The 23035-nt window shown below is 43.8% G+C and overlaps 1 protein-coding gene across 4 annotated transcripts in view; it reads right to left on the reverse strand.

The window, feature by feature from the left end:
* Positions 1–23035, reverse strand: part of Pdss2 (decaprenyl diphosphate synthase subunit 2) — a 218033-nt gene that overhangs the window by 27562 nt on the left and 167436 nt on the right. For all 4 annotated transcript variants that reach the window (XM_040758279.1, XM_040758277.1, XM_040758278.1 and 1 more), the window contains 2 exons: positions 22342–22473; positions 2406–2438 (listed from right to left, as the gene is read on the reverse strand). In XM_040758279.1, coding sequence (XP_040614213.1) covers positions 2406–2438; positions 22342–22473 — 165 coding nt within the window. The remainder of the gene's footprint in view (positions 1–2405; positions 2439–22341; positions 22474–23035) is intronic.

The raw sequence follows: 23035 nt of genomic DNA on the forward strand, positions 1-23035 counted from the left end.
ACTGGTTTTTTTTTTCTTTTTGGATAAAATCAGGCTCTTGGGAATGAATAAAATTTCAGTGGAGGATAAGTTTAGCACAATCTCCTGACACGGCTGCTGGGTTCTTCTAATTCCATCTCACAGACAGATAATCCTATCAGGGAACCCCAAGCCACAGACCATGCTGCCTGCATTAGCTATAGTGAACATCAATCATTAGAGTGAGACCACACAGAGCGGAATGAGAGGGGAGATTGAAGGTCCCATGTTTGTACTTCCCCAGCCCCACAGTGCACTGCAAATATCACTCACCACAAGCTGAACCTCGACCATCTATTATCCTAGAGAGAAGGACAGAATTTTTCCTACTCTCCCTGTAATACTGGGACTTAAGTCTGTGTCAAGGTGACAAGATGTGGCTAATTACTGGAATCCATCAAGACCAACTGTGTTTCACATTTAACTGTCACAACAGCACCAGAAATTTATGGACAGTTTTTTGTCTGTGGAGAAACACAGTGATCAGGTTCTGGGAAAGGCAACTGAGGCGAGCTGGGGATGGGCCATATTCTACAGTCAGTATGCTCTTAAAATCTTAAAATGTCTGCACCTTACACACACACACACACACACACACACACACACACACACACACACAGAAGCACAGAGAGAGCCTGGGCTTTTGCTTTCAGAATACTATCACTCTACTGGGAAAGAAACAATTAAACAATTACACTGAGAAGATCAGCTTGGATCAGGATGGTATTAAGAAAGAGAGGAGAGAAGTGTCTACTCTAGACAGGGAGGCTTGTGTCAGGGAACTTGTGATGTCAGGCCTTTGGACGTTTGTTCACATGGTCATCATGGTAACAGCACAAGAAAGTACAAGGCAATTAAGTGGCTGATCAGGTTCTGCAGCAAGTTGGTAGCATAGCCATTGCTTGGGTTAGAAACGCCTTTTCTTTTTCTTTTTTGAGACAGGGTCTTACTATATGTATACTTAGGCCAGGCTGGTCTCAAACTTGCAAAGTTCTATCTGCCTCTGCCTTCCTCATGCTGCGATTAAAGATGTGTGCCACCACCTGGCTGTTAAAGTACTTTAATAAGAAATTCTGTGGGGTTGGAGAGATGGCTTAGTGGTTAAGAGCACTGACTGCTCTTCCACAAGACCCAGGTTCAAGTCCCAGCACTCTCGTAGCATTCACAACTGTCTGTGACTCCAGATCCAGGAGATCTACTCCCTCGCACTGATACCAATGCTCATAGAAATCAATAATAAAAAAAGAAATTCTAGAAAGTCTTTAGTCACAAATAGGCTCCAGTGGCCACTAGTCACTTCTCCTTGCCTTCTGGGTCACGTTTGCTTTGTTTCACTGCCTTCAGTAAACCTCATCCTTTATCCTCAAACTATTTACTCTGGTGGTTGCTCGGACTCTCTTATCCCTGCGCTGACTAAACCTCTGACGCTATAAACCAGCCCCAGTTAAATGTTTTCTTTTATAAGAAGACTTAGCATGGTCATGGTGTCTCTTCACAGCAATAAAATCCCACAATAGTACACATCATAGCATGATGTGCTTTGTTGCGTGCTTTCAGAAGATCCACAGGTGGTGGGGAACTGGTGCTCATACAAGGTCCATGGTGGACAATGTGTCACTGATGCTATGGGTTGAGTGTGCCCCCAAAAGTTCATGCACTGATGGTTTCTGGAGGGGGAACCTTTAGGGTGCAAACGGGACTAGGTGAGGTTGTAAAGGCAGGGCCCCCATAGTGCATTAGAGGAGATATCTAGCTAGCAGGCCTGCTGCTTCAAACTATTCAAGAGTTGATTCTTTCCTTCTACCATGTGGGTTCTGGGGATCTAATGCAGGTCTTCAGGCTTGGCTTCCATATGCGTGGCTGCAAGCACCTTCCCTGCTGAGCCATCTTGCTGGCCCTCACCATTTTATTCCCGATATCTAACACACTGTATGGAATAATACACACATTGTGGAATGAATCGTATTTTATCTGCTAATGATAATCTCTCAGCTTTAAACATCATGATTCTTCTTAATGTAGTTATTTAAATTAAAATTTATACATTATTTCTTATGTATATGGGCGCATGTATGTGCAAGCAAATACACCATGTATGTGAGGTGAGAAGAGAGTATTATACTCCCTGGGACAGGAGTTATAGATGACTGTGAGCCATGATTTGGGAGATGGTAATCAAACCCTATTTTTTTTTTTTTTGAGGCAGGGTCTTACTAAGTAGTTCTGTAGATGAGGCTGGCCTAAACTTACAGAGATCTGATTGTTTTTGCCTCTAGAGTGCTAGGATTGAAAGTTTGTGCCACTATGCCCAGCCATAATGCTTCTCTTTTGACTTTTCAAGTATAAAAGCAACCAAATTGCATAGTAGATGCATATAATTTACCCACCTTAGTGTAGTTTAATCTTCCTTTTTCTTGAGCCTAAAATAGAAAAGAAAAAATTAATTTGCTACTTCTGTTTTTTTCCTTCCTTTTAGGGAATTATCTGATGTTTTCTTAAAAAAAAGATTTATTTATTATTATGTATACAGTGTTCTGCCTGCATGTATGTCTGCAGGCCAGAGAAGGGCACCAGATCTCATTATGGATGGTTGTGAGCCACCATGTGGTTGCTGGGAATGGAACTCAGGACCTTTGGAAAAGCAGCCAGGGATCTTAACCACTGAGCTATCTCTCCAGCCCTGTGTTTTGTTAAGATGCATGAGACTGGAAAGATGGCTCACTGGTTAGGAGCATTCACTGATCTTTCAGAGTACACAAGTTTGGGTCCCAGCATCCATGTCAGGTGGTCCACGATCACCTGTAACTGCAGTTCCAGAGGAAGCTGATGCCTGTAGTCTCAGCAGCTACCTGCGCATACCTCCCCCCAAACACATAATTAAAAAAGAATAAAATTCAACTCTTTCCCCCACACTTCCTCCTTTATTTCACATATATTGAACCAAATACATATTCATATAGTCAGTGATTTCTCTTTCTATATATACAAATATATATGAACACCTGAAGAGTTCTTTCAACGTTTGTCTGAAATTTACATATGCACAAGCGCACACACACCCACCCACAGACACCCACACACACCCACACTCATTTGCCCCTGCAGGCACACATGGAGCTAGAGGTTGACATTAGGATGGCTTCTTCAATCACTCTCTACCTTACCTATTTATTTATTGAGATAGGGTCTCACTGTATAGTCCTCCACTAGCCTGGAACTTGCTATGGATACCAGGCTGGTCTTAACTGCACAGAGCTCTGCTGACATCTCCTGAATGCTAGGTTGAAAGGCATGTACCACCATGCCTGGACACATTGCTTTCTTTTTGGCTAGAGAGCAAGCTCCCAGGAATCATCTCTCTCAGCTCCTTAATGCTGGGGTTCCAGACATGTGGTGCCTCATTCATCTTTTACATGGGTGCCAGGGATTCAAACTCAGGTCCTCACGATTGCATCACAGTTTATTCAGAATCCTATCCTAGGTCTATATGAAAAGTTTTTAAAAAGTAAAAGTTGAGAGCAGCACTCTAAGCGTTTGTACACCCTATCTGCATTTGTCAAGGGCAGAGATCAGGAGTCTTCACTGCACATGCTTCCGCACAGCTTGTACATTCACAGGCTACTTCATACATAGGCACGTGCCAATCATCAAACTAAAACCTTAACCCACAATATTCAAATCTCCCCAGTTGTCCTCTGGGCCACCAGGAAGAATTGTCTTGGATCACACATTCAGTGGACAGCCCACACCACCCCTAAATTATAATTATTCAAGATTTATTGGATCCGGTTTTTATATTTTTTTTAGCCCCTGACTCTAAATCAGCATTCAGTAAGGTCCCTCTTACTGAAATATAAATAAAAGCCATTTATTTTTCTTTGAAAAATCATTGACCTCTGGGGGCCAATGGGGCAGCTATCTTTAAAATGTCTCTTTTAAGCTTTATCTGTTTTGTTTGTTTGTTTTTTTTTTTTTGGTTTTTACGAGACGGGGTTTCTCTGTATTGTTTCGGAGGCTATCGGTCCAGCCGGCCTCAAACTCACAGAGATCCGCCTGCCTCTGCCTCCCGAGTGCTGGGATTAAAGGCGTGTGCCACCACTGCCCGGCAAGCTTTATCTGTTTTATCTTGTGCTGTTTAACTTGTCCGTTCTGCTGTAAGATGGACCCTGAGTTAAGCATCTTTGGAGAGAGTTCTTTACATGGAGTAGCATGAGTTCTGTCAGTGGTGCAGATGCCAGGCTGCCCACTCCGAGTGATGCTATGAACTGGACAATGATTAGTGTTGCAACTATCACATCACCCTAATGCAATGTCGCAATTCTTCCTGTACTGTTACTGAGTCATTAGCAGGGCCAACTTTTTCCATTTCTCTTGTAGTTTTTCTTAGAATGTGTTGTCAAAAGACTTTCCCCACCCCATGTTAGTGCTGAAGACAGTAAACAGAAGAAGTAGTGGGCTGGGGTTAGCTCAGTAGCAGGACAGTTATCAGGAAATGTTCAACCTCCCACCCGCCCTTCTCCCCCCAAGACAATGTTTTTCTGTGTAAGCAGCCCTGGCTGTCCTGGAACTCACTCTGTAGACCAGGCTGACATTGAACTCAGAGATTTGCTTATCTTAGCCTCCCAAGTGCTGGTATTAAAGTCATGCACCATCATTGCCTATCTCTCTCCCTCTCTTTCAACACACACACACATACACACACACACACACACCTCCTCCACAATCTCACATGGAATTGGGGGAAAAGAAATTCTATATATGGTCAAAAAATTTTTTTAGATTTATTTATTATGTAAACAGTGTTTTTGCCTGCACACCAGAAGAGGGCACCAGATCTCATTATAGATGGCTGTGAGCCACTAAGTGGTTGCTGGGAATTGAACTCAGAACCTCTGGAAGAGCAGACAATGCTCTTAACCTCTGAGCCATCTCTTCAGCCTGATCATTTTTTTTAATTAAAAAAACTAGGGACCGGAGAGATGGCTCAGCAGTTAAGAGCACTAGAGGACCAAGGTTCAATTCCCGGTATCCACCTTGCAGATCACAACTGTCAGTAACTCTAGTTTCAAGGGATCTGACATCCTCACATCAACGAACATGAAATAAAATTAAATAAATTATTTAAAAAAATTAAAAGTTCAGAGTCTTTAGTCTGTTCTTGAAGTCTTTATTTAAAAAATTAATGTGTGAATGTGTCTGTGCTCCATGTGCATGCCTGGTGCCACATAGGCCAGAAGAAGTTACAGATGATGATGAACCACCACGAGGGTTCTCTGCCTACCATTCTTCAGAGTTTTTTAGGGATCTAGGATTTCCAAAAGATCATGAGGAGTTTGAACTTACTACTGAGATCAACAGCTTTGACAAGAATAGGGGTCTATTCGTGGAGATATTTAAAAAGTAGGCTATTCTCTAATCTGATATTTTTATATGTATCTGTTGCTTCTGCTGTTTGCGGATCAAGATACAGAACTTTCAACCTCTTCTCCAGCACCATGTCTGTCCACCACCACCACCTTCACCAACCATGATGATAATGGACTAAACCTCTGACACTGTAAACCAGCCCCAATGAAATGTTTTCCTTTCTAAGAGCTGCCGTGGTCACGGTCTCTGCACAGGAACAGAAACTGTAACAAAGACAACACTTTCCAAGTGATGCCCAAACTGCATGATGCATCCAGCAGGGCCCGTTGCTAAAGCATCCACTCCCTGACACCTGCTGTTTCCTCACCACTGGCTTTGCTCTAAGCAGCGCCTCTTCTTGTTTCTCTTATCTTCACCATTTAATAAGACGCTATGTTCAAAGTGTTGTGAGGGCACTTGTTTCAAGTTAGAAAGCTGGAGAACTCCTTGCCTTTGGGTGTACTGTACACTGTTACAACATGCTTCACGGTGGAACTATTTTCCTCCACACTTGCCTATAGACCAGTTGTCACAGCGAGCTCAGCACTGTGAAGCCTGTGATGGGCACATGCTATTTTCACACCTGAACTCTCAATTTACTTTGTATTTCTAGCTTGCCCACTCCCTTCAGCCAGTAGAGAAGCCTACACTGGCCAGCAGACAGTGAATGCAGAAAGAAGTGTCTACAGCATGACAGCCAGTTTCTGCAGGTACACAACCTGAAGACTGTGACTACTGGTGTACAGCCAGTTTCTGCAGGTACAGAATCTGAAGACTGTGACTACTGGTGTACAGCCAGTTTCTGCAGGTACACAACCTGAAGACTGTGACTACTGGTGTGCAGCCCCGTTTCTACAAGTACACAACCTGAAGACTGTGACTACTGGTGTACAGCCAGTTTCTGCAGGTACACAACCTGAAGACTGTGACTACTGGTGTGCAGCCCCGTTTCTGCAGGTACAGAATCTGAAGACTGTGACTACTGGTGTGCAGCCAGTTTCTGCAGGTACAGAATCTGAAGACTGTGACTACTGGTGTGCAGCCCACCCCAGTGCACTCTAATTTATTTCTTGTTTTTTTGAAACAGGAATTCACTATGTGGTCCAGGCTGACTTAGAACTTTTGATCCTCCTGCCCCAGTCTCCTGAGGACTGGGATTACAGGCTTGGGATCTCAGGCATGTGCCGGCATACTCAGTTTGTATACTGTTTTTATTTGTCTCAGCAAATATTTTAGGTTTGTGAAACTACTTCACCTAGATAGCTTAGCTAGTGTATAAAAGGATCATTTATTTCAGACAACAAATATGGTAAATATTTAAATACTTAGACGTAAATAATACATATTATACTTCCAGTTGACACAAAGGTATAATATATATATATCACATATATACGATAGGGGTAGACACTGACAAATATTTAAAAAAACAAAACAAAACTCTAGAATTGGGTCTGGAGAGATGGCTCAGCAGTTACGAACACTGACTACTCTTCCAGAGGACCTGGTTTCAATTCCTAGCACCCACATGGCAGCTCACAACTGTCTATAACTCCAAAATCTGAAACCCTCACACAGACGTATATGCAGGCAAAACACCGACACACATAAAACAAAAATAAACAATTTTAAAAAAGTTCTGGTGAGAGTTAGAATCAAAGCACAATCTAGTTCATTTAGTCAGCAAACATTCCAGGAGCAACTGCTGCAAGGAAGGCTATGCTTGGGCACAGTCATCAACAGAACAGACGATCTCTGTCCTCATGGGCTCGTACATGTGGGGATCACATAGTATTCTTTTAATCAGGCTTCGCAGAAATATCCCTCTAGAACTTAAGTTCCACCAGGGCCAGGAAACGCTCTCTGATGCTCACTACAGTAGTGTCTGAACGAATGAGTAGAGAGATGAATGCGTTCTATTTAAATGTGTTGCTTATGTACCGTCTATTCCAGAGACTGGACTAGTTTACTGCCTGTAGGAAAGTTGGATGAACTAATATATGGCTAATGAGGAGTTCGTACTGATGCCTTACAAATGTGTGTGCTGTATGAGTGTGAGTATGTGGGTGTACACGGCCATTCTGCACACATGTGAATGTCACAGCAAATGTAGGCTGTCTTCCAACTGCTCCCCACCTTACCTTGATACAGGGTCTCTCACTCAGCCAGAAGCTCTCATTTTTGGCTAGGTTAGCTAGACAGTGAGCTCTGGAGATCCGCCAGTCTTTGCCCCTTAATGTTGGGGTTACAGACATGTGTAGGCAGGCCCAGCTTTTTATGTGGATGCTTGGTATTTGACCCTTATGCTCACAGAGCAAGGGCTCTTATCTACTGAGCCATCTTACTAGCTCCAAATAAGTTTCACCCATATTGTCAAATGTCGTTTTCATTTTCTATTTACAGGGAGATAACAGGGAATCTAAATTACCAACTTTACAAAACAACCTCAAAGGCTTTGCTAACATAGAACAAGCAAAGGGTAGGAGCGGGAATGATCCAGCAGCACTAATTAAAGGCTTCCAACTCAAGATGGGTAAGGGCACACTTAGTGCCAAGCCTGATGACCTGAGTTGACTCCCAAGACCCACATGGTGTAAAGAAAGAACGGACTCCTATAAGCTGTCCTTTGACTTCCACATGTGGAAGTCACACACACACACACTCACACACGTAATACTAAAGTGCTTCTCTTTGAAAGCAGCATGTTGAAGAAGTGTGAAAAAAGGCCAGTGAGACGGCATAGCAAGTGAAAATCCTGTCAATCCTGCTCAGTCTCCAGAAGTCACATGATGAAGGGAGGGCATGGTAATATATTGTGTATGATCTAATAAAACTTGCCTGGAGATCAGAATGCAAAACTAGCCACATCCATAGAAGTTGGGCAGTGGTGGCACATACCGTTAACACCAGGACTCAGGAGACAGAGGCAGATGGGTCTCTAAGTTCAAGGCTATCCGGGGCTACATGAGAGTGAATCAGTCTAAAAGAGAAACAGAGCTCATGCCCTTAATCCCAGCATTAGAGAGAATATAGGGAGCTCAGTTTAGTCTCAGGAGCAGTTTGAGGTTTGGTGAGAAGTAGTGCAATCTGGAAATGCAATCTGAGGACAGGATCCTTCTTTTGGTCTGAGCATTGGTAGAGGTGAGAGCTCTCTGGTGGCTTGGCAACTTTGCTTTTCTGATCTTCAGCTTGTACTTCAATACATGTCTCTGGGTTTATATTATTCATATAGCACAGGAGGGAACTGATTCAGGAAAATCAAAGCAAAAGACTGGGATGGCAACATGGCTCAGTGAGTAAAGACACTTGTCCCTCAGCTTGACTGGAGTTTGATCCCTGGAGACCACATGGTGGAAGGAGAGAACCAACACCCTCAACTTATCTTCTGACTGCCACATGAGCACACACAAGACACACACACACACACACACACACACACACACAAGACACACACAAGACACACACACACACACAAGACACACACACACACAAGACACACACACAAGACACACACACACACACAAGACACACACACACACACACAAGACACACACAAGACACACACACACACACACAAGACACACACACACACACACACAAGACACACATACACACGGGCTAAGAAACTAGCATGGAATGAGGTGACCACCAGAGATATCAGTATGCCCTAATCCCACCTCGGGTGGGAGACCTTGTCTCCTGAGGACAGTTCTTAACTGCAATCACTCTAGGAGACCTGTGACTTCTTTGCAAGATGGACATGTTGGGAGACAGAAAATATGGCTTCTAGGCCTTAACTGGACTTAGAATTGTTTTACAAATACAGGCTTACACTTTTGCTTGTTTATTTATAAAGAATACTGGACCAAGGTGGTGAGATGGCTCAGTGGGTGACAGTGCTTGCTGTCAAGCCTGATGACCTGAATTCCATCCCTGGGATAGTGGAATGAGAGGGCTGACTCCTAGGAGTTGTTCTCTGACCTGGACATGTGGGCCCCCACTGAAATCATACATGTGCATGCTTGTGGTACGCATGCACATGCATGCACACGCGTGAGTGCACACACACACACAGTAAATAGATATAAAAATTAAAAACAAAAAGAATATCGGACAGATGAGCAGTTTCCAAATTCTGGGCTCTCTTAGACTCTGGACTGGTGGTTTTAGAGTCTCCAGGCAGCTCGTGAAAAGCATATTCCAGTTCCCTGAGACCACTGCCTGCTCTCCGTCTAGTGCCCTCTCTGATCATGCTGCCTTTTGCATCAGTGTTAACTGAGGAGAACAGTTATATGGTCCTCAGGACCTGAGGAGAACGCAGTGTTGGAACCTCCCCTTTCTCTGACATCTGCTACTTGTCATGTGCATTTCATTTCCCACAGAGCAAGATGTTGTTAAAGTAACTTTGTCACTGGAGCCCCAAACAGGCCAAAATATGGCTGTGATCCAGTGCCAGGCCTACACCCCCCCCCGCCCCCCACCCGAGCTTAGTGCTGTCTCTCAACCTCTGTGAACTCCAACTCTCCTGGCAATCCCCTGGGTCTTTAGAGGGTTTCACTCGTTTCTTTGCCTCGTGTAGGTGTGCTTTTCAAACCAGGTCATGAGCAAAGGAAGCAGTTTTTCCCAGTCTTTAGCAGTTCACAGAGAATGTGGAATGTGGAGTTTGAACCTTGCTTTATCTTTTAAATATATGAAAATAGACAAGAACATACTCTAGTGCTCACACACAGGAGAATTCCTCAGACGGCCTTGGTGAACACTGTAAAACAATACTGCCTACAAAGGCACGGCCAGAGCAGGCTCTGATGGGGAGGGTGCAGGAAGGCATTTATTCCAAGGGTTTACCTGCTGGTAAGTAATGGATGCACAGTGTGGGCATATGCTTCTTGTAAGCCAGGTAACAGAAGGATTAGAGGACAAAAATAAACTGTTTCCAATTTCCAACTACTATTGTCTACACTTTGAAAGCTGCATATAGGGATACCTTTTTTCTAAATGTACAAAAACTAATATTCCACAGTGGGGGTGGTGGGGGATTACCAGAGACTGGTGTCTATCTATCAGGTTATTTGGCCCAAATGTTATGCCTTCTTTGTATCTTAGGCTGGTCTTGAACTCACAGCAATCCTCTTATAGCTTGTCAACTGCTGGTATTCCAGGCCTGCAGTGCTGGGGATTGAACCCACAGCTTCCTGAATAACAGGGAAACTAACTGAGCCATATCCCTGGCCCATAGGATGTCTTTTTAAACCTTCAGGAGAAACTATCTCCTCTCCTCCAACTTTTTTCTCCTTTTGTGATGAAAACCAATGTAGGACCTCCCTGTAGCTATGCAAGTGCTGTCATTTATCTCTGCCTCCTGCACCCCCAACCTTTCCTTTGCCATTCACCCATCTTTAGTGAGTTCCTAACACACTCACTACCTTTGAATGTTCTATCGTTCTCTAGGTGATCATTTGCTATTTGGGATTAAGTTACAGTTATTATGTTGTGTAAGGTGGCTAAAACAAGAGTGTTGGAAGTTCAAGGCCAAGTTCAGCCACAGTATGAAACAGTCTTGCCCCACAAAAATTATAGATACTGTGCAGTTCACCTCTTTTAAAACTTTTTATTTATACTTACTTATTCTTATATACATATGCACGCATGTATGTATGTGTGTTTGTATGCATGTGTACCACATCAGTGCAGTACCCATGGAGGCCTGAAGGGGGTGTCAGGTGCACAAGCAGAGAGTATGCTCCTAACGCCAAGAATCTCTCCAGTCTCTGATGTTCATCTTGGTATTTCAGCATTTACCTTGTAAGAACACAGCATTCCCCTGCATAACCACAAACCTACTATCACACCCAAAATAAGGGCATCGTTTGTTACATGTAATATTTATATGTTATACTTAAATATGTAAAAATTTACTTGTATGTGTGTGGGTGCCTGGCCTGCATGTATGTGCACAAAGGTACAGTGCTCATGGAGGCCAGGCCCTTAGAACTGACATCACTGATGGTTGTGAGCTGCCATTACTGGGGACTGAACCTGGGAGGGTTCTATGCAGGAGCAGCAAGTACTCTTAACTGCTGAGCCATCTCCCCAGCCCCTCTTATTATTACAGTTCCGTGTTTTATTTTCCCAGACAGTGGTCAGTAGGTAACTTCTTTGCCCCACATAGGGAAGTCACCTATGAGCCTGTCTCTGCAGTATTGATGCTGGGCGTGTCCACTGCTCCCTATGGTCTACTAAGTCATCTGCAGGCTCCGGGCCCCCGCAACTGTTTGCTTCTCTCCTCACCACCTACCGTCTCTTTACTGACTGACTGACTGCCATGGGTTTCACTCCGTAACCCAGGCTGACCTCACACCTGTGGTCCTCCTGCCTCTGCCTCCAGAGTATCAAGTATTTTAACTGTTCACAGATAACTTTGTATTAGTCACTTTCTCCTTACTGTCACAGAACACCTGACCAAAATACCGTAAGGAAGTGAAGGGAGAGAGGGAAGGAGGGAGGAAGGGAGGCGTGCAGAGTCCGCCATGCTGGGGAAGGGACAGCAGTGTGAGGGAGGCAGTCAGGAAGCAGAGAGACAAAGGCTGGGCCCAGCTCAGTTCTCCTTTTTATTGGGGCCAGGACTTCAGGCCATGAACTGCTGCCACCACAGCTGGGCAGGTCTTTCCACAACCTACTCCAGTGACTCCCTCACATGTCTAGAGGTTTGTCTCCATGAGAGTCTAAACTCCACCAAGTCAACAAGCAAGATTAATTACTACATCCTGTTTGGTGTCGAAATAACCACATTTAAAATGTTTTTTTTTAGCGGGGCGGTGGTGGCACACACCTTTAATCCCAGCACTTGGGAGGCAGAGGCAGGTGATCACTGTGAGTTCGAGGCCAGGCTGGACTGACAGCCTCCAAAACAATACAGAGAAACCCTGTCTCGTAAAAACCAAAAAAAGAGTTTTTTTTCTCTGCTTTCATACTGGCAGAAAAATCAACTAAAGCAAAAACCAGTTTTGTTTTGCTCTGTGAGACAAGGCCTCACTTTGTAGCCCAGGCTGCCCCCAAACTTGTGGCAATCCTCCTGCCTCAGCTCCTGAGCTGGGATTCCTGGTGTGTACTATATGCCCTGCATGGAGAAAACAGACCTTCCTGATAACCAATTCCCTGTGCATGTGCGCTGACAGCACAGCGAGGGAAAGTGTGTGCATGTTTAAAAAGGAGGCTCTGGAGCACACAGAGCAAAGGGGAAGCACTTCTCCACCTCCTCCAGAGTGGTTTGGAGACAGAAATCAACCAGATGGATCCCCTTGTCCTGAAGGTGAGCAGTTCAGAGTTCTGGTTAAATAGAAGCAGCCTTTCTGGTTACAAAGCCTGAAAAGTAGCAGACTTTGGGGAAAGCCTCTCCATGCTGTCCGAACCATTCCTGCCTATCAGCAACACAGCATGGGAGGCATCTGACAGGAAGTCATCCTCAGAGTAGAGCTGCTCAACACTGGATTGCACCATCACTCCTGGGGATAGTAACAGGAGGGAAATGCCAACGCTGGACACTGGATTGCACCATCACTCCCGGGGATAGTAACAGGAGGGAAATGTCAACACTGGACACTGGATTGCACCATCACTCCCGGGGACAGTAACAGGAGGGAAATGTCAACGCTGGACACTGGATTGCACCATCACTCCCGGGGATAGTAACAGGAGGGAAATGCCAACGCTGGACACTGGATTGCACCATCACTCCTGGGGATAGTAACAGGAGGGAAATGTCAACGCTGGACACTGGATTGCACCATCACTCCTGGGGATAGTAACAGAAAGGAAATGTCAACGCTGGACACTGGATTGCACCATCACTCCTGGGGACCAGTAACAGAAAGGAAATGTCAACGCTGGACACTGGATTGCACCATCACTCCTGGGGACAGTAACAGGAGGGAAATGTCAATGCTGGAGGAAGTAGTTCTTCAGTCTCTCCCTTCCGTCCACCAGTAAGTGAGGGAGTGATACACAGGCATGGAAAACTCTTGGTGTGTAACTTGCTGACCAACTCTTAAAAGAGAAGGAAGGGGCTGGTATTTTTTTTTATTTAATAAATCTCTCTGCTTACAGGTCTTAATTGCCCTTTGCAACCTGATTTCCTATGCTTTTGGAGAATCTGGGGGAGACACAAACTTAGAGTCGCCCAGTTTGACCAGGAGAAAACAAACAAAAATCTACCGTTGTCTTAGAACAGTTTTGAGCAAGAAACTAGGCTAACCACAATGGTCATCAACCTGTAGGGTGCACTTCAAGCTCACTATATTGAAAATCTAACAGATTGGCTTTTCTATTTCCATTCCTCTTCCTGTTACTCAACTCTGGCAGCCTGGCTGCCTCTGACAGCCTCTCCCTGTCCACACCTGCCGGCTCTTCTACTCTCTTCCCAGCTTACAATTTTAGCTCTAACACATTTTTCTTTGAACTTCTTTAACTTCCCATTCTCACTGACAAGCCTCTGTTTCAGACTTTCTGCCATTAGCAGGGTCCTCAAAGTGTCTTAACTGGTGCTGGCTATCTCCTAATTCCTCCAATCCCATCAATGTGGCCACCCCATCTTCATAATCAAGCCCTTTGTCAAGAGCTGTATCACATGTCACCATTTCCAAAGCCCTGTCCCAACTTCCAACTGGACACACGTTTTTTCCTCTGCCCACCCCCAACATTAATTATACTGATATTCACATCCGTACATTACAATCCCAGCACATTTCTCCTACCACCTCAATAAAACAAAGACCCTTCAGGCAAACTACTGCATCCTCTGTAGTCAGTCACTCTGTTCTCTGACAATACAGTATCTGAACACACACACACACACACACACACACACACACACACACACACACACACACGCAGGCACGCGCATGTGCAGCACAGTTGTGGTCATTTGTTTAGAGACAGGGTCTCCTTTTTAGAAAGTACTTTTTATTTTTTATTTTATGTATATGAATGTATGTTTTGGCTACATGTATGTCTGTGTGCCATATGTGTGTCTTGTGTTCACAGAAGCCAGAAGGCATTTGACCCCTTAGGACTGGAGTTATAAATGATTATGAGCCACCATGTGGGTGCTGGGAATTGAACCCATGTCCCCTGAAAGAGCAGTCAGTGCTCTTAATCTCTAAGACATCTTTATAGCCCAAGGCAGGTTCTTGATATGTAGCCCAGGCTAACTAAAAATCCACCACCCTCTACCTACTGAGTGCTGGGATTCTTTTTACTATAGTTTATTTACTTGGTTTTGAGACAGGGTCTGAAATAGCTCAAGCTGGTCTCAAGCACCCTATGTAGCCAAGGATTATCTTTGACTTGTGAGTTTCCTGTTTACATTTCCTGAGTGTTAGGATTACAGGTGTGCACCGCCATGCCTAGTTTTATGTGGTGCTGGGAATTGAACCCAGAGCCTTGTGCATGCTAGGCAAGAACCCTAACAACTGAGCTACATCTCTAGCTCATGGTGGGATTACTTAGGAAATATTTGAATTCAGAAGATATCCAGACTCGTCATAATCTGTGGTCACTCAAATAGTTCTTTCAAATGCTTACAACATCACTTCCTTAGAAATGCCTCTGTAAACCCAGCATGTGAGAGGCAGAGACTGTGAGGAAGTCAAGATCATTTCAGGAGCCAGCCCAGGACCCATCAGACCCTGTTTCAACCAATCATACACAATACTCCTCCCCCAACAAGAAATAATTCAAACTGCCTTAAACAACTAGAAGAATCTCACATATGTAACTAATGGGAACTCCTAATGTGTATCTCCTTCATTTAAGAAACAGCTTGTATTATTTTTATGCACAGTGAAGTTATCTAGCAGTCTCTGTTTTCTTTTTTGAATGAAAAGTAACAGGATATCCAGGGACAAGTGGGTTACAGCTCAGCAACGATAATGTGTAATACGCTTTAGGTATTTTATGGCTAGTTGTGACAGTGTCAGAATGCCGCAAGCCTAAGTGACACTTCAGTACTTTCAGGAACAGCCAAGAATATGATCATAATTCTTATTTCTTCGGGTGGCTTATAATGGCAGCAGGAAACTAGCGAGATCATTAAAAATAAAGCTTGCTGATCTGCAATAGCCCCTGGATGCCCCGAGAGAGTCGGAGCATCGCAGTTCTCTGAAGGATTCACTTTCTTTTATTAGAGTCAGAATGAAAACTGAGTAATGACTTTACCTCCCCAGGTGAAGCAACCATCCACTAACTATTTTCACCTGATCATTATTTTTCAGCAGCTACAAATTTAAATTTAAAATTAAGGTAGGGAGGGATCTGCTGAGTTCGGTATGGAGACAATACTCAACAAACGCTCAGCTGCTGTGGGCCCGGGTTTCCGTTTGAAACCCTCTAGAGTAAGGGTGTACAAACTCATGGCTTAGGGAGTGACAGCACAGCATCAATCAAGGCAGCTGCAGGGGGCCTTTGTGAGAGGCAGGGCCTGATGCAACATCTCAAGGTGCTGGTCTAGCTCCACAGTGCTGCGCAACAGGTACTAAGACAAAGTGGTCTTTTTGCTGCTGTGTCCAGCTACTAGTCCTCACTGTCTACACAGAAAATCACAGAGTAGTTACAACACACACCTGTTGGAGCAAAGCAGAAAGTAACTTTACATGTGGTAGTAAGGTATCACGTGAGTCTTCCAGCATCAGGAATAAGACTTTTTTTTCCAAAAGAATTTCTTCTAGGTTTATTTGTTGTATGTGGATGACACCCTTTATGTATGTGTTGACTCATGTGTTACAGACTCATGAATCATCCTGGTGTCGAAGGAACCGTACCTGGGTCTTCAGCAAGAGCCACGGTGCTCTTGGCTCTTCAGTCGCCCTACCAGACCCTTTTCTCTTGAGACAGGGTGTCACTCTGTAGCGCTGCCTGTACTGGAACTATGTAGGCCAGGCTGGCTTGGAGCTCAGAGATCCATTTCCCTCTGCCCCTTGAGTGCTGGTATGAGAGGCATGTGCCACCATAGCTGGCGTTTAAACGTATTATTAGGAATCTTGGCTATGTCGTAGGGACGGCACTCTGAGTTAGTGGTATGGGAGTGCTTTCTTCTCCCGCCCTGCCTGCCTGCCGTCTCAGGGCTCGTTCTCAGGCTCTGAGGCCTGTCAGCAGGCGGCCAGTCATCTCACCAGTCCTAGTGTCAGTTTAAATAGAGCGATCTATTTTCTAGTATTGCATCCCTTAAGAAATCTATGTCTCAGATTCATTTGGGAACTAAAACATACTTAAAAATCGACCCAGTTCAATGCCATAAATGTACAGAAGATAATAAAAATGATATGAGAGTTTGTGATTACAGCTACACAATGCTGCAGAGGCCAAATCAGAACCTAGGCCTTCTAACTCCCATTCTCCACAGGCACTTTGCTTATACCAGTTTGATTCTAGAGGCTGCCACCAAACAGCCTTACCCAGAGACAAACAAATGTAAGCACATGCACTTTGGACAAATGAGTGACTGACTGACTACTCCAAGTACCTGTGCCAGGATTAGTAGTAATTAATAAATGAATTTGCTATTGTTCTTAAGGATCTTTCAGGCAAATTCAAAACTGGAGGGAGAGAGGATCACAAAAATAATGGAAACTGAAAACTGGAGGTTATGGAGCAACCCTCTGAGATTTAGTCACATGCTACCCAGATTGTGTGTACTATCTCTGACACTGAGGCATTCATGGAAGCAGATCATTATCTTACTGAGGCTCACACAAACATGTTAGCACAATTAGGTGACTAAGATAACTCAAGGAAAGTGTTAAGAAAGAATGAGGTCCCCACACAGTCAGAAACTAATTGCTTTGAGTGAGCCTCTTTTCTCTTCACAGGGAATTCCTTCCTCACAATTCAGACAAAAAGCGAGTAGGTGGACAACAAACCAGTCTTGCCCTCAGGATGAGGACTGAGAAGTACCCATAAGGCACCTGGAGCAGAGGGTGGAAACATCTGCTCACAGCGTTATCTCCGTGCTTCCGGCCTCTACACCAGCTCCATCTGAGTCGAGCTGATGCTCAGGAGACATGCTTTTCCAAATCGTTTCCCTTTAAATCTAAAATCAGTCTGGGGATAATGACTTAGGTTTCAGGACATCTCATCAACTGTTCAGGAATTCCTGGACCACTCTTGTGTAGATTTACAACTATGCATGTCTGCAAAAATCTGAGTGTTGGCATGCTTTCCCCTAAAATTCATATCTATGTTATGACTTCATAAATACCTCTAACTCCAAGGGAGAGCTGCTAGCTTTCATTTAACTTATTCAGTCTATCTCTCAACCAAAATGTAAATCTGCAATGTATTCTAATGCAACCCAATTTGAGTTAGTAGCACCATCTGTGCATACATGTGTGTGTGTGCATGCATGTATGCATATATATATGCATATATAAAGTTCAGCTGTGAAAATAACCTCACACACAACCTCAGCTGTGTGACAGTTCACCGTCTCATACTTCACTCATCTTTTTCATGTATTTGTTTGTGTTTTGAGGCAGGGTCTCGTGAAGCTGGGGATGACCATGAACTCCTATTCCTCTTACTTCTTTCCTGGGATTTCAGGTGTAAGTCATCACACCCATCTTACACATTCTTAAATGGGTCAATTTTAATTTTCTTCCTTTTACAATCAATATTTTAGCATGTTTGCCCACATCTCTAGATAGAAATTTTCTTATGACTGAGGACTAGAAGTGAAATTATAGTTTTAAAACAAAAACGAATACAATAGTATTTAGAAGCCACGCAGTATAAAACTCTTAAAAAAAAAGGCACAGCACCCTGCAGACCCCATGTCCTTCTCTTTAGTCTTTTCCTCTATTTTCAAATATCGCTCTTTCCCAATTTAAAAATTTTAGACATTATTCATTGATACATGAAAGAAATACTTAAATCTCTTACATGTTCAAACACTTCCCCTCCTTCCTCCTATTCAATCACAATTTTTGGTTAGTCCATATTCTAACTGGTGCCAGATGGGGACAATGAAGTTCAATCCCTCTGTGACCACGAAAGCCCCTCAAAAGCCCCTCAGTGTGCAGGAAGGCCATGTGTGTTTTTCCTGCTCCCCAGGGAATTGCTGCCATATACGCCTGCTCCCTAGCTACTGGTAAGACAATGAGATTCAGGTGGTTCAAAGACAGTGCAAAGGCCAGCACATGGCCACGCTGTTCAGATGTAGAGAAAGAAATATGACATTAATATCCGGTGCGGGGAGAGAAGGCACTTGCACAATAGTTCTTGTAGGCATCCACCCGAGCAAGGTGCTTATCTCCAGGCTAAAACTGGACAAAGGCTGGAGAAAATACCCAAATGCAGAGGCAAGTCTAAACAATCAGAGGAGAAAGCAAACACAGGGAAGAAGTCAGTGAGGAAGGGCAAGCATGAAGGGGACCAGAGCGCAGAGTGGGCTTTCTGCAGACTTCAGCCTCATGTGTATCCTGTGGAACTTTGCATGATGTCTCTTGAGTGCTTTTCATTTCTTCTCGTTTTGGCTTAAGCAGTCTACTTTTATAATTTCGATTAATAATTTTTGAATAAAAATTGGGAACTGTTCCCTAACTCTAAATGGTATTTGCATCATTTCATAAACAAAATCCGTTTCTTATTAAACATTCAGGACTTAAATTTTTATGCTATATAAATATTAGTCTCTAAGCCATATGGAACATTGTGATTACATTTCCTTCTTATGCATTTTTAATTTTTCTCTACAGATAGGCTAATAATTGCTTCATTTTATTCCATGTAGTCAGTGTGGCTGTTTATTTATTATTGTGTAGTGCTGGGGATTGAACCTGGGGTCTCACACATGCTGGACAGCACTTTAAAACTGAACTCACCCCCAGCCTTTCTTATATGTACTTTTTGTTTTGAGATAGGGCCTCACTAAGTTGCTCAGCTTGGTCTTAAAGTCACTCTGTCTCAGGCAGGCCTTGAACTTGCTGTGATCTGCCTGCTTCAGCCTTCTGAGAAACTGACATTCAAGCCTTGGCAAATTCTGTCACTCAATTTCTTGGATACTCTTTTTTGGGGGAGGGGAATCTTTGAGACAGGGTTTCTCTGTATAGTTTTGACTGTCTTGGAACTCACTCTGTATAGACCAGGCTGGCCTCGAACTCATGGAGATCCGTCTGCCTGTGCCTACCGAGAGTTGAGATTAAAGGCGTGCGCCACCACCTGGTTGGACACTCTTGTATAGAAAGGTGAGGGAGGTCTTTGACTTCTTCCCTTGATTCTGTGTGGGCCTTTGGAGCTGCATGGTTGTGAGGCCCCATGTGGGTGCTGGGAACTGAGCTGGGGTCATCTGCAATAGTAGCAAGTGCTTTTAAGCACTGGGCCATCTTTCTAATCCCCCATTTTATTTTATTTTATTTTTTCAGACAGAGTCTCATGTAGTCTAGGCTGGCCTCAAATTGGATAATGTAGCTGAGAATGACCTTGAACTCCTAATCCTCCTGCTCTCCCCACAAATGCTGGGGCCACATGTGTGAACCACCATGCCTGGCCATCTATAATTCTTACTCAATATGGTCAAGCATATTGGGTAATTTATCAATTCCAACTTTTACTCTTAGAGATGCTTCTCCTGGGACAGGGCAGATAGCTCAGCAAGTATGAAGGCTTCAGCTTGGATCACCAGAACCCTTAGAAAAGCTAGATGTAGGAACATAATCTGTTATCCCAGCTCTCCCACAGGGAGAGGTAGAGATAGGAGAGTCTCTAGGAGCTCATGGATGAACAAAAGACCTACCTTAAATATTCTGGGAACAAGGATTGACATCTGAGGTTGCCCTTTGACCTCCACATGTGGGCTGTGCCATGTGTGCATGGTCACTGACATACACAAACATGCTCACACACACACACACACACACACACACACACACACACACACACACACACACACACACACACACAAAACAGAGAGGATTTCTCCTGGAGCTCTTTGTCCTCTTGTCTCTGTGCAGCCTGCATACATAGCCGTCAGCCTAAGACTTGTTAGCATGTCACATAGGAAGCATGGTACTTAGGGACTTGGACTGTCCCTGTAGTGGACCTGCTTGGGATTGAATCCTGGGTATACTATTTGGTTGCTGTGTGATACTTCAATAATTACTTGATCTCTCTGTACCTCAGACTCCTGCTAATTGGAACAAAATTTGACATATGGCAGGTGCTGCTATTGTAGGCCTTATCATTGTTCATGTCTGCATTTAATCACCTGCTTTCTAGACTTTATTGTGCATACCATGGAGCATAAACCATCCTCATTCCTGTCTCCTTGTCTTGAAGGAATATGTCCCATCCTCTCAGGAACAAGGGCAGGGAAGGTACGTTTCCTGAGACCTGTAGACCATGAGCTCACAATGTCCCGCTTTCATCCCCATGAGAAGAGGGATGGGTCTCCATGCCCAGCTGTTTATTACCTATTCTAAGCTTGTTTGGATGGGTGTTGAAGGCCCAAGTTTGTTTTATATACGAGTGCTTTGCTTGTATGTACGGCTGTGTACTACGTGTGTGCCTGCTGACTCCCGAGGCCAGAAGAGGGCATCAGATCCCCTGGAACTAGAGTTACAGACTGTTGGGAACTGCCAAGCGGGTGACGGGGACTGAAGCTGTGTCCTCTAAAGAGCAGTCAGTGCTCCTAACCATTTAGTTATGTCCCCAGCCCCACAAGCTTCTGATGAAATAAATCTGTGGTATTTTGATGTTTTATAACCTGATTTCTTGTTCTGGGATTGTCCTTTTTCATATATTACCTGGTCCAGTTTCTAAGGTTTAATATTATAGTAAGGGTTCTATCATAGTGTGTCTAAAATGTCTGTTTCCCTCACATTGTTTCTGTTTCCTCTAAGTTCCCTTTTGTCAGTTTGGTTTAGACTCTCTCTTTAATGGTGGGGTGTTTTCTTAATGCCTTGAGTTCCTCTGTTCCATATTCTTCTCCAGGTAAGGCAGCTAGTCATGTGGCATGCTGAGACTGGTCACTGTAGGTGACTGGTCATGTTTACTGAGGGATCTCCAAACTGCCCCTCTGCTAGTCCTTTCTTTGGAGTTTGACAGCTTCCTAAGAATGAACCCTTACAGTTTTCTCTTTCTCTGATGAATATGAGGGATTTTGAGATTACTGCTAGCACTTTGAAAGTCAGTACAGAAGGAGGGATAGGAGAGGGGAAATTTTGTCTTTCAGAATGTGGATCCTCACTTAGGATCTCTTCTGTAGGACTGCTACCTCTATATCTCTACCCACAGCTGTGCCAGTGACCATTCCTGCACCTACAGACTCAGTATAACAATGCCAATTACAACCCTGAAGTTATATGGATCCCATGAGACTGCATTGAAAAGGTAGTATGTCTTTGTACCAGAGTGTCTATATGAAGAGAAACCAAATCGTTCCCTCTAATGTGCCACCCTCAGCACACACCCCTTTATTCTTTCAACTTCACCACGTCCCCCATCTTTCTGCCTTTGATAACGTCTCAGGATGGGTGTTGAAGGCCCACGTTTGTTTTAAAATAACCCAATGAGCTGACAGACCGAGCTACTGTTATTGTGCAGTGTGCCCTGGAGTCCACAAATGCAAAACTGCAGTCAGTTAAAGGGTGGTGCTACTACCATGCCCAATTTCTGAAAGCCACTAGGAAAAACCCCAAAGTTAACTAGCATTCACACAGGCATCAGGGCTGTGGTGCAGGATCTATGCACTCAGATGCAAGTGAACACACTGGTGTGGCCTCCAGCGTATAACTAATATTTTACCTCTTATGCACATAGGTTATAAAGAATCCACCTGTCATGAAAACAGGCTTCCATCATGCACAGGGATTGTGTTCTAAGATCAACTACATATCAATGGTATCAAAACCAGGGACAATTTCAACTTACCTCTCTAATCTGCTTAATCCACACGTCTCTTCCAAGAAACTCCTGATGTAAGACGACAGGTGCAGAGTTTAGGTTAAAAGTCTTAGAGTCACTGGCCTTGTCTTTAATAAAAGGCTGGAGGTCAGAGTTTATCTAGAAGGAGCAGTTAGAGAAGTTATATGAGTACAATGTATCGATTCAGGAAGTACCAGTTACACAGTATTCCCATGCGGCACATCAATATCCCGGATGACTTAGTAACAGTCTTTAAAATTCTTTAGAATTTAATTTTCATAACGTGTATGCCTCTTGTGATGAAACTAGGACCCATGTGTAAGCAGTCACTCTGACATCGAGTTACATCCTCAGCCCCTTCTCCTTTACATAAAATGTAGAGACTTAAATAAAGATATAAACACAACTAGTCAATAAGGAAACCCAATAAAATAAAAAAGTTTATCTGGAAATTACACACACACACACACACACACATACATATACACACAGATAAATAGACATAAGCACACACACACACACACACAAACATGTATGAAACCCTGTCTTGTATGAGTTAGGTAACATTTTAAAGTATGTAAGTGAAATGATGGGAATATCACGTTGTGTTTTTGAGACAAAGTCTTTCTATTATGTAGCTCTGGCTGCCCTAGGTAACCAAAACTTTAAAGTGAAGCAACCACAAAGTAGAGGATTTAGT

This window comes from Mesocricetus auratus, unplaced genomic scaffold, assembly GCF_017639785.1.
Source record: "Mesocricetus auratus isolate SY011 unplaced genomic scaffold, BCM_Maur_2.0 Super-Scaffold_100018, whole genome shotgun sequence".
Taxonomy (NCBI): domain Eukaryota; kingdom Metazoa; phylum Chordata; class Mammalia; order Rodentia; family Cricetidae; genus Mesocricetus; species Mesocricetus auratus.